This window comes from Oryctolagus cuniculus, chromosome 3 (genome assembly GCF_051225735.1).
Source record: "Oryctolagus cuniculus isolate XC-2025 breed Fujian yellow rabbit chromosome 3, ASM5122573v1, whole genome shotgun sequence".
NCBI classification, from domain to species: Eukaryota; Metazoa; Chordata; class Mammalia; order Lagomorpha; family Leporidae; genus Oryctolagus; species Oryctolagus cuniculus.
Window position 1 is genome coordinate 170,089,071 of NC_142869.1, and position 12,565 is coordinate 170,101,635.

Here is a 12,565-nt window from a genome sequence, read left to right on the forward strand (position 1 = left end):
CTCTTATTTGCTTCCCCAAGGACCTGTTAACAACTCTCCTCTCCCATCTCTTCTACAGGATTTTAGACTCTCAGCTTTTTTTTTTTTTTTTAACTTTAATCAGCCTTTAAGCATTTTAAGAACACATACCATTGTATAGCTTTATTTATTTTAATTTAAAAGATCCATTTGAGAACTTCAGAGTAAAAGCTTGCGCTGTCACCCTCCATTTCTTTAAATAAAGTTTGCTTTGAACTTTACTCCTCGGAAGTTAATCAATGACTGCAAATAGTTCCACTTTGAATTGTCCTTGGTAAGAATTTTGCTTTCTTAATCCTCAAACACAGACTTTGAAGAGAATAAGTTGGGCAGATAGTTTATGGCTTTTCTTTTTCTAGAGAGAGAAAACTTTACCTAATTCACCATCACACACTTGACTGCAAAATCAAACGGGAAAAAGAAAATGTCCCAGACGGTTTCCCTGACGTGAGACGGACACGCCACGTCATCAGCTAACGTGTTACACATGGGGTAGCGTGAGCTCCCTGAAGGAGAGGATCACACACTCATCCAGGCCTACGAATCCGCTCAGTAGGCTGCACTGTGTTTCACACATTTCCAATGGCTCCACATAACAATTCAGAAAGAAAAACCTAAATTTCTTTTTCAAGTTAGAGAAATGGGAGAAAACACACTAATCTTCCTACAACCCAGTCACTTTAGCTTTTATATTTAGTGCACTACGTGCCACTGATTAAGGCACCTACTGGTTTTTAGGAAGCTGAATTAAAAAACACAGCTTCTGCTGTGAAAACTGACGGGTTTTTCAACAGCGATGTCCCAGGTTAAAGGCAAAATTCCACGGCCGTCTCTAGAAAGAGCCTTAAGGGCCATCTGGCCTAGCCAGTTCTCATGGGACTGATCTGGAACAGAGGCTGTGACCTGCCCATGCAACTTTGGGAATGGCTGCTGGCGTTATCACTGATAATATTAATAAATTAACCTCAGTGTTTTATGGCAACCCATTATTGTATGCAAAAACGCAGATTTACAAAAAAAAAAAGGTACACAGGGGATGATGACCTATTAAAACAATTTCCAAATCCTGTAAACTGAAGCGCCCATCATGACAGGAAACATTTCGTAAAGTCATGTTTATCCAGACTTTGCAGGCTCAGCTCATAAAACGAGATCTGCCTATAGTGAAGCAACATCGTAAGACAGGCCAACTACCCTTGGTGTGCTTTAGGCTTTACCCGTGCATCTCATTTAATCCTTCACAACTACAGGGCTCACAGACCCAGCACACCTCACTCAGCTGCGTTCACCTAATTCATCCAAGAGCTCACAAATCAGAAACGGGGCACGTCGGCTGGCAGCATAGCCTACTGTCAGAAAGCCTTTGGCAAGATTTAATGCAATGGTGTATTCAACACAGAAATTACACTGTTCTTCTGTGACCTTCATTTCCACAGCTGGCCTGATTATATCATCTTATTATATGTTAAAATCAATTTCCAAATGGCCCTCCTGTGACATATATCGGACTGACAGCCAGGTAGATTTTTTCATTTTCATTTCTCTCGTCCCCTGCTCTTAAGAGAAGTAACAGATCTTTATCAACACTCTCTGCCTTACAAAACAGCAGACTCTGTAACAGCAAAAATTAACCTTATACAGGTCACCTTAAGTGAACCGGTTGCTTGGGAGTGACTGAATCAATGGTATCAGAGTGACTTAATCAATGGTATTAGATAAGATAAAATGGATTTCTAGGAGGCACCCCGTGAAGACCTGGGTGATCAGAATCGACGGGCCGCTCAAGTGCAAACCTAACAGGTGGTTGGGAAAAGGTACTGGAGTGAGGAGGTGGACATCCTGGGTTCCGGTTCTGACTCCGGCACTTACAGGTGCTAAAAGGCCCCCCAGCTTCTTTGGCCAACAGAGACAGTTCTCAATTTATCTAGATGATTCTCGACTTTGATGGTCAATGGCGATCAGGTAAGATGCAGCAACCCGGGCCGGACAGCACCACGGACGCTGCTCAGGGAGCCGAGACGGGCTAGCCAAGACTTTAATCCCCCATCTGAGCCTGCCGGTCCTCAGCCTGCGGTCCCTTCTGTGACCGCTTCTAGCCACCGGCCTCTACACAACTCTAATGGCCAGCCTCCTCCACGAAGCCCACCTGGTTTCCCTTTTGGGAAAGGGTCAGAAAGTAGCACCTCAAAAATGCATGCTTCCCAAATTAGCCTGTAACACCCTAAAACCAGAAATGCTCTCTCGGGTCACCTGGACTGATTCCCTACACATCTACATCTTTGACAAGGGGGTATGTCTGGGCAAAGTAGTCACGACCCTAACGCCAATTTTAAAATAACGTTTTGCAGTTTTGCAGCCCACTGTAATACAAAATAACTTTTTTTTTTTTTTTTTGCGGCGCGTCCCAATCAGACGTCTTGGCTCAAGAGAAAAGTCCAGGGACGGGCTCGGACGGGAAGTGGGCAGGCTCCCCGGGTGCCGTCAGCCCCCTTGGCCTTGGCCCCAGCCCCACAGGACCCCCCCGGACTCCAGTCCCCGGGGGTGGCGGGCTTCGGGGGCGACAGTAACTGAGGGCCCCGGCCGTCCGCCCCCAGCACGGGGGGGCTCCTCGCCTCCGGCACGGGAACGGGACGCGTCACTCACCGGGCCAAGAGCTCGAGGAACACCACGTTGCTGCAGCAGCCCGCGAACACCAGGCTCACGGCCAAGGCCGGGTGCATGGCCGCTGCGCGGGCAGGGGGCGAGCGCGCCTAAGACGCGCCGCCTAATCCTCGGCCCCAGGAAGCCGGCCTGAGGCCCCCGCCGCTGCACAGAGCATCGGCAACGTTCCTGAGCGCCGCTCTCCCCGGGGGCCGCCACGACGCTGCCGGCCGGGGAGCCGTAGTTCGCAGTCAGCCCGGCCCCATTCATCCCAGGGGGCGTCTAAGGCCAAGCTAGACTACATGTCCCAGGGTGCCGCGCGCGCACGTCTGTCCGTGACGTGACCTCGTTGCCCGGCAGCTCCGCGGCCGCCGAGAGGGCGAGGTGCCCGGCATGCCTCACGCGACCGGCGACCGCGGGGCCTGCCGGGAAGTGAGGGCCGGCTTTCGGTGTTCGCGCGAGACCGAACGTGTTCGGTGAGTTCCGTACGGGGCTCCGGGCGTCTACGCTGCTGTCTCGGAGCGAGCGTGATGGAGTCAAGGTGTGAGGTGAACCTGGACCGGTTTAGCCGACCTCCCCGAGTCCCGGTCAACCGTAGATGCCTGCTCCGTGGCTGCTGTGCGTGGTAAAACACTCGATACGTGAGCGCCTCCTCGCTGACAAGTTCACAGTTACCGGTGGGGCGCCCTGCACACGGGTGCACCTGCTGGGGGCTGCAGGGCTAGGGCGTTCTTTAGTTAAGTGTGGCGGGGTCGCAGCCCCGTGCCGGGTGCTCCCAGACGCTGAACTGAGCCGGATTCGGGCTTTCCACCCATGCTAATTCTTGTTCCCACTCTGCTTAAAGGAGAATGCATTAGAATTACTTAGGGTTACTGTTTAAAATACAGGATTCTCACTCAAACCCAGGGATTCTGATCCAGCTGGTCTGACCCGGGGCCCACAAGCCCCATATGTTTCGGATATAGTCTCCAGACCCCAAACCGCGGGGGAAAAAATTCTATAAAAAGTATGTTGTGGGTCCTGAGAAAGATTTGGGACTGTTCACGTCTCCCAGGAAATAAGCCCAACACAGCGTTTTGGTCGCGTTCCAAAGCCCTGCTTAGCTCTGCGTTCGCGTTCTCTGCTGTTGGATGCAATTGCTACTTAAATGTGTGAAAGTGCTGAGCTGCAGAGCTAACGGGGAGTGGAAAGGAAGTGGAGACGTGTTGAGTCCGGCCGAAAGCGGCCTTGCAAAGTGGACAGGGCGTGCACGCGTATTTTACAGGTGCAGACCAGGGGTGTCCTGTGCACGGAGCAGGTGCCTCCCAAACATGGGTTGATTCTGTGAATTAGGGTTGCACTGAGTGCCCGGGAGTGGAAGTGCTCCGAGAATCCCATGGGAAGATAGGCAGTGGGCCTCGTCCCCACCTGACGGCTGGGCTGGCGGGGGCGTCTTTGACAGAAGGGCTGGGACCTCGGCCGTTTGCCAGGCTCTCCGAGTGACTTGACAGCAGCGAAGGCTGAGCACCGCTAACACAAAGCAAGGGAGTAGCTTAGAGGGCCGCGATTAGGGACAGCCGCTATAGGTCACCTGTGAGACTGTGCCTTAGCCCAGCTAAGTCAGCGTCCCTGGGGAGGGGCCCAGGCGATTCCAGTGTGCTGCCTCTGCTGAACTCTCTGGTTCTCAATTCTGACTGCACAGCAGAGCAACACAGGGAGTTTTATTTAAAAACAGAAGCAGGCCCACTGCAGACCAGCTATGGAGCAGACTGTCTGGGGGTGAGGCTCCAGCCGTGCCGCCCTCGCCACCTCCGCTGTGTGGGTGTATCCCTGCCCCAGGAAAGCCGAGCAGAACACCTTCTTTTCTGATTTCGCTGGAGGGGATTCCGCATCGCAAAGACCTTCCTTCCCCCCTAGAGTTTAGTAGCACTTAACGGGTGCGTGACATCTCAGATAAACACCAAAACATACCAAGTGACTGAACCTAGACAAGGCCTGAGTGCTGCCCGCGTAGGTTCTGTTCCCTCCTCCCATCCTCCATGTTTGCTTCGATCTGCCGCAGTGCACACTGATTTAATGTGCGTATTACTTACGTGGGATCTGGTTACAATGCGCATCCTGGTTTACAGGCCTGGAGTGTGGCCCCAGCGCCTGCATTTCTAGCAAGTGCCCAGGGGGTGCTGACGCCATCTGTGGCCCACCCTTTAAAGAACACAGCCTATAATACCGTTCATTCCAGACACCTCACTACCTTTTTTTTTTTAAGATTGGTTTATTTTTTTGAAAGGCAGAGTTAGAAAGAGGAAGAGACAGGGAGAGAGAGAGAGCTTCCACCACTGGTCCCCCCCCCCCCCCCGAATGGCCACAACAGCTGGAGCTGGGCGAATCCAAAGCCAGGAGTTTCTTGAGGATCTCCCATCTGGGTGCTGGGGCCAAGCTCTTGGGCCATCTTCTGCTGCTTTCCCAGGCGCATGAGCAGGGAGCAGGATCGGGAGTGGAGCAGCTGGGAATCCAATCGGCGCCCACATGGGCCGCCGGTGCCGCCGGTGGTGGCTTTACGCACTGCACCACAGCACCAGCCCCACCTCGCTACCTTTCCCTCCCAGTCAGCATATGTATGCTTACGCCTGTCCTTTCCCTCACCCCCAGTCATGCTCAGTGAAATGCACTTAGCTTTCTTCTACCTTCACTGTACTAGCAGACATCTCTGATTAGTAACCTTTAGTCACAGTCTGATTTTTCAGTTGCCCATCAGCTTCTTCAAATACTCTAATCAAGGTCAGATTATTGAAAGTAGCCTTATTAGGGTAGTTGTTTGGCCTGGTGGTTAAGACAGTGATTGGAGCACACGTGTACCCATCTGGGTTTGATACCTGCCTCTGGCTCCTGATGCCAGCTTCCTGCTAATGTGTACCCCAGGAATCAGTGATGGCTCAAGTCATTGGTTCCTGCCACTCCTGTGGGAGACTAGATTGACTTCCCAGCTCAGCTGTGGCCAGTACAGGATTTTTTTGGGGTTGTGAACCTGTCGATAGGGGTGTGCTTTCTCATCTGTCTCTCAAAGAATTAAATAAAAAAAAGGGAAATCATTCTCACGGAGAGCCCTAATGCCTTCTTGAGAGTCAAAGCCATATATATATATGGCTTTATATATATATATATATATATATATATATATATATATATATCTCACAGAAGAGCCTACAGTGGCTCCTGGTGAGCAAAGCCCCACCCTTCCTGACACTCCCTGGGCCTCTGATGATGAGACACGAGTCTCCTCCTCCCACTTCTCCTTTCTGGGCTGTTCCTCCTCTGCACACCGAGCTCTCCTTTCGAAGTTCCCTCATTTGGAGCTTCCTCGTCCTGACCACTTCCTGCCGGGGACTCGCCGCCCATCCAGACTGCTTCACCGTGGGTAGCTGTGATCTCGTGGGCGTGTGCACACGGACAGCCCATATCTCCACATCATCAACATCAGTAACAAGCATTTCCTTGGCTACAACCCCTTCTAGGCCGCACTTCTGTTAATGGCCTCTTCTCTTTGGGCAAAAACTCGGAAGATTTTCAGTCTTCCTCTCTTTCCTGCCACACATTGCTTGCTCTTTATATCCTATCAGTTCCACCTTAACCTCTTGGAAGGTTCCAGGCTGTCTTTTTCCATTTCCCATTGATACCCACTTAGGCAAGGGCCTCCTAACCTCCTGGTACCTCCAGCCTCTGCCTTCTTTAACCTGTTCTCCATGCTGTCTCCAGGCAGTTTTTCCAAAGACGAACCCCAAATCTGCAGGCCCCACTGCCATTCTGAGATGTCTGTTCCAGTTATCTCATGCTGTGTGACACACCACCCCCAAATGTAGTGACCTAAGGCAAACCAAGACCCCCAAGCCGCATTTTTCCTGTCTCCCATTTCTATGTGTTTACCAAGCTCAGCTCGACTGGGGTCTGTCATACAGTTTTGTGCCCTGGGGCTGGAGCCACCTGAGGCTTGGCCAGGCTGACATCCATGATGGCTGGGACGGCTGTCCTCCTGTGGTCCCTCTTGTCCTGTGCCTTGTCACCGTGTGGTAGACTCAGGAGAGCTGGACTTCTTAACTAATGACTGGCTTTCCCTGGAACAGGTATTCTAAGATTATAGAAGATGCAGTGGCCTCAGAAGTCACACAGTGACACGGGCACCACAAAGGGCTGGCCCAGATCCACTGGGGAGGGGACTAGGAAGGCCCTCCGTGGTGGGGAGGTGAGGTGCAGCTGTAGCATCGGCTGCACAGTGTTTGCCGGCTCCTTACTGTGTAAAACCCACATTCAGCAGAAGACACACAGCACATTCCTAACCAAGCCTCAGCTTCCCTCTCCTTCGCCTCCTGCCATTCCTCCCAGTGCTGCCTGCACCCCAGACACATTAAATGCCATTCTCTGAGTGGACAGTGACTTCCAAAATTCCTGTCCGTGAACATGCTGTTCTGAGTGCTTGGAATACCCTTTTATCTCGGGCCAACTTCTTTTTATCCTTGTATAGCAGTGGGGCACAGAGGGAAGTAGCTATCATTACACTGTGGAGGGGGAGGGGTCCGTGGTCAGATGTTGCCTTTCTGTGTGTAACTTCAGCGTCCCATTCCTGACTGCCATCTCTGGATGTCCAGCCTTCTGTCCACTAATCCTTTAACCATGTCGCACTACAGTTGTTTGTTTTCATGTGGGTCTTGCCTGCTCGACTGCCCATTGTGGACAGAAACTACGCACAACTAATTAGCTAGATCTTCCACATCGTCCACGGTGACCAATACAGAGTATGTACATGTATTCCATGTTGAATGAATGAATGAGTGAGCTTGACTTAGTCAAATAATCGACACCTCATAAATATGTATTATTTTTTAGTCTAATTTAGTGTAAACATGACGGGGCTGCCATTGTGGTTTGGAAGGGTAAGCCATCGCCTGCAACACCGGCATCCCATATGGGTGCTGGCTGGAGTCCCAGCTACTCCCCTTCTGATCCAGCTCCCTGCTAATGGCCTGGGAAAGCAGTAGAAAATGGCCCACATGCTTGGGCCCCTGCACGCATGTGGGAGACCAGGAAGAAACTCCTGGCTCCTGGCTCCGGCCTGGCCTTGTCCTGGCAGTTGGGGCCACTGGGGGAGTGAACCAGGATTGGAAGACCACTCTCTCTCTCTGTGTCTCTCCCTCTCTCTCTCTGTAACTCTGCTTTTCAAATAAATAAGTAAATTTAAAAAAAGAAAAGTAAACATGATAAATGTACTGCTCAATGAATTTGCATGCACAGTGATATAAAGTCAACACTCAGGTCAGGAGGCAGAGTGTTACCAGCATTCTAGAAACACTTTGTGCCCCCTTCACTGACCCCCTCCAAGAGTAACTACTATTCTGAGGTTCCAATACCAGAGATGAATTTTGCACATTTTTGGACTTAACACAAATGGAATCATACGATGTATTTTCTTCTGTTTTTGCTTCTTTCATTCATCAATATATTTGTCAGTTCATCCACGTTGTTGTGTATGTCTGTAGTTCATTTATTATTACTCTGTGGCATTCTCTTGTATGAATATATTACATTCATTATTCTCTTGGTGAGCATTTTGGCTTTTATGAATAGTGTGACTATAAAAGATCTGTTCATGTCTTGGTGAACACAGTGAGATATGGTTGACTCTCCACATGTAGTCAAGATCCAGGCAGGAGATAAACCATACAGCAGTTTGAACAAGATAGTTTAATATAAAGAATTCTTGGCTAGTATCAGAGGATTAGCTACTAGCAAGGGTTGAGAGAATTATGCCGGCATCTACATGAGTGCAGGTTTGAGTCTTAGCTCCTCCTCTTCCAATCCAGTTCTCTGCTAGTGAGCCTGGGAAGGCAGTGGAAGATGGCCTGAGTGCTTGGGCCCTGCACCTATGTGGGAGAGGCAGATGGTGTTCCGGTTCCTGGCTCCATCCTGGCCCAGGGAGTCAGCCAGTGGATGGAAGGTGGATCTCTCTCACTCCCCATCACTCCCCGTCTCTGTAACTCTGCCATTCAAAGAAAAATAAAGTAGGTCTTTAAAACAAGAGACAGAGAGCTCCCAAGATTATAGAATCTGTTTCTCCTGAAGACCCAGACAGACCCCAGGAAGGGACCAGCGTAGAAGAGGGGTCATTCTCCTCCCCTCCAAATAGGATTCAAGCCTCATTGAGGAGGATGTGGTGGTAGCCCTCTGGCCAGCAGAGAAGTTCAGCTGCCCCCTGGGGTACAGCTGGGGTACAGCTGGGGTACAGCTGGGGCACTGGCCAACTCATGAGGAAGCTGCCGATGAAAGTGAGGCACCTGCTAGGGAACTGGCTGGACTCAGGCCCAACTTGCCTGGCGCCGCCTGTCAGGATCCTGATGAACTGACCAGGGTGAATGCTTCATAGAGCCCCGCGTGCTGGCCGAGCCCTGCAGGCACAGGAAGAGGACGGCACAGCCAACCCAGGACGAGAAGTCACCTACGGCGGACCTGCAGCCCGTCCGTGACAAAGCTCCACACCATGCCCTGTGCAGAGGCAGATGTTCACAGGGTCCGGCCCCGGCGTCAGAAGCAGGGCCATCCAGGGAGGGTCTGGAGCTGAAAGGCTGGTTCAGGAGCTCCCGGCGTTTTCTTAGGGATCACGTCAACTTCACACTCTAATTATTTCATTATTAAACCAGAGTCACAAAGTGTAGTTACGGCTTCTCACAGACACTTTTTTCCCTTCTCCCCCGAGTTCAGAATTTCCAACATGTTTGAGGGGATAGCAGCTTCTTAGGCAGCAGCTGGGCCCCGGGGGTTTAAGCCTGCTCACTGCCTTCTTACCTTGTGAGGCAGGACCCGTCACTTGGGGGATGTTCACCGTCTTTGCCCTAGCGTCAGCAGGAAGAGCACGCAAACTTGTTTTAAAAGCCATTCTTGCTTCTGGTCCCAGCATCTCAGACACCTTTTGAATCACTTATAAAATCCACTTAACTGAGTTGTTGACACAAAATTAAGTAGGATGCCTCCTGTGGGATACTGCTTGATAAATCTCAAGTTGCCAATGCTGCAGACATCTGCCATTTGGTTTTTTAAAACCTGCTTTCCATATCTATCCCAGGAGCATGATTTTTTCATCTCTACATCACATAAATCTGGAAATGCTTGGAGCTATGCGCAGGACAGGCATTCTTTATAAAATCAAAATAACCTTGTGGCTTTTTTCATAGGTCATGTTCAAGCAATGCCCTGGTATATTGATAGGTGTAGATGCTTTAACTCCTTCAAGAGTGTTAAGAGATTTTCTGGGGCCGGCGCTGCGGCTCACTAGGCTAATCCTCCGCCTAGCGGCGCCGGCACACCGGGTTCTAGTCCCGGTCAGGGCGCCGGTTCTGTCCCGGTTGCCCCTCTTCCAGGCCAGCTCTCTGCTGTGGCCAGGGAGTGCAGTGGAGGATGGCCCAAGTGCATGGGCCCTGCACCCCATGGGAGACCAGGATAAGTACCTGGCTCCTGCCTTCGGATAGGCATGGTGCACCTGCCGCAGCACACCAGCTGTGGAGGCCATTGGAGGGTGAACCAATGGCAAAGGAAAGACCTTTCTCTCTGTCTCTCTCTCTCACTGTCCACTCTGCCTGTTAAAAAAAAAAAAAAAAAAAGAGAGAGATTTTCTGTTTGTCCTTTTTACAGAGTGTAGAGTTTTTGCTAGGAATAAAGTTTAACTGCATTGTGAATGGCACAAGGACAAATCGTCTTAATGGCCACCGTTTCCTCCACATCTGAATGGTGTCTGGTTTGCAGTAGATGCTCAGTAAGTCATGAATGGAAGGAAGGAAGGAAGGGAGAGAGGGAGGGAGGGAGGAAGGGAGGCAGGACAGACCTTTCGAAAATCCAGCTCCTTTTTCAGAAATTCTTACGTGCAAAACGCGTGCGGAGTTGACCGTGGCACCTGGTCTGGGAGGAGCCGAGTGAGGACAGTCACGTGAAGACACAGACCTTGGTGCCCTTGGCTGTGGACGGCTGCTGAGCACATAGTGATTATCAGTGCGCCCCACCGCTCTTCCCTTCCTCGTCGCTGAACTGACAGTTGTTGAATTGTGTCATTGAGTCACGGCAACAAATCTGACGCAAGGAAAACAGATCGTCCTGCAACCTTTAGATAAAGAGTGATCTCTGGGAACGGAGTGGTCTTGGTTTTTCACCCACGACAAGTCTCAAAGTTCTGTACTGTGTTTCTACCTCCCCGCTGTGTACACAGCACGCCGCCTTTACCTGCAGGGGACTCCCACAGTGAGAAATTAACAACAGTAATACTGAAGTAGAATGATTACAACAGTGCACTGCAGTCAAATCACCAGTGTCGCCACCTGTGTGACTTGGGGCTGTTAGCAAGTCAAATAAGTCTTCTTTGGACCTTGAGAGCTTGTTTGGAGGTTCTAGCAGGGGAGCGCAGCTGCTCGTATACCCCTGACCGAAGACCGGTCCTCCTCTGGCGGGGAAGGTCGACCTCTTCGACCCAGCGCGCAGCTTCAGGAGGGACGCACATGGAGCGGTGAGGGAGGATGGGGACACCCGCCTCGCCAGCCAGATCAGCAGAATGAACCCTGGCGATCAACGGGGTGACAAGTGTCGCAGCCAGATCGCCCTCACTTCCAAATAAGGGTTCTTTGGACACAAACGCTGAGACTCAGTCAGACCGTCTAGGTGGCTGTCTTCATCAGTGAGGTGTGCAGCGTGGAGATTCTGGACTAAAGGATGGTTCCCGTCCCAGTGGGCTGCGGTGGAAATCATGAGGTTACTTTACACTGCCTAGACGGAGCACAATTTAAAATTGTTGTTGTTTATTTCTGGAATTCTCCATATAATATTTTTTTGTGATTGACTGCAGGTAACTGAAGCCGCGGAAAATAAACCTGTGGATAATGGAGAACTACGGTATACCTCATTTATTGTCTCAAAACTACAGCCTAACAGTGATGTCTCATAGGTCCAGTATCAATGGGGAATAATTAGTTCAAACTGAGCAAGAATTTCCAAATAATGTATCTAGGTTTTTTTTTTTTTTAAATGATTTGTTTATTTGAAGACAGAATAAAAGAGATTTTCCATCCTCTGTCTCACTCCCCACATGGCCGCAACAACCAGGGCTGGGCCAGGCAGGAGCCAGGTACTCCATCCGCATCTCCCACATGGGTGACGGGGGCCCAAGCACTTGGGCCATCTTCTGCTTCCTTCCCGGGCTCATCAGCAGGGAGCTGGGAGAGCGGGGACTCAAACCGGCACTCCGATGTGAGATAGCAGCCTTGCAGGTGTTGGTTTAACTTGCTTTGCTGCAATGCACGGCAACAATTTTAGAACTGAAGTTTGCTGTACTGAGAATTTTGAATGGAAATCTTCATGTAATTCCCTGCTTTATCAGCTGTACAGTACTGAACAGTGGCTGTCCTTCCCTTGTGTACTCAAGGTCGTGGTTTTGGGCAGTCCCTACTGCAGTGTGCAGATTCCCACTGAGCCACTGGATGGTCCCAGGGCCCTGATAGCAAATGGCCCCTAGTTCTTACTGCAAACTGCTAATGGTTAAAGACTGATCAGTGCTCCTCCAGCGCCCTCTAGTGTCATATACTTGTTCCCAGCCTATCACTTAAGACTATTGAAATCATTCCCTGCAGCTGGTGTTTGGCACCTTAGTTATAATGCATTTTTTGACACCAGCATCTCATATTGGAGGGCCTGGGTTCAAGTCCCAGCTCTGCTTCCAATTCCAGCATCCTGCTAATGTACGCCCTGGGAGGCAGCAAGTGATAGCTCACGACCTGCTACCTACAGGGTCTTGTTACTTGGCCAACACCATGCCAGGAAGGATGGCATTATTCATCACAGTTCTTGCATGAAGTAAGAGATTAATACGTGCTTCTTGATAAGCAAAATACAAGCAGAGAGCATG

At 50.6% G+C, this 12,565-nt stretch overlaps 1 protein-coding gene and 1 long non-coding RNA gene across 4 annotated transcripts in view; one reads left to right on the forward strand and one right to left on the reverse strand.

Annotated features, from left to right (window-relative positions):
• Positions 1-3,059, reverse strand: part of SLC35B4 (solute carrier family 35 member B4) — a 24,146-nt gene extending 21,087 nt beyond the window's left edge. The window contains exon 1 of one of the 2 annotated variants that reach the window (XM_002712001.6): positions 2,662-3,059. In XM_002712001.6, coding sequence (XP_002712047.1) covers positions 2,662-2,738 — 77 coding nt within the window. In that variant the 5' untranslated portion in view covers positions 2,739-3,059. The remainder of the gene's footprint in view (positions 1-2,661) is intronic. The other variant, XM_017342685.4, reaches the window with a different exon arrangement.
• Positions 3,023-11,551, forward strand: LOC149127596 (uncharacterized). Of its 2 annotated transcripts, none has more exons than XR_016231073.1 (2): positions 3,023-3,134; positions 10,529-11,551. It is a non-coding gene; the product is annotated as an uncharacterized LOC149127596 (long non-coding RNA). The 2 variants fall into 2 exon arrangements; XR_016231074.1 differs by having other exon boundaries at positions 3,100-3,276.
• Positions 11,552-12,565: the final 1,014 nt, after the last annotated feature.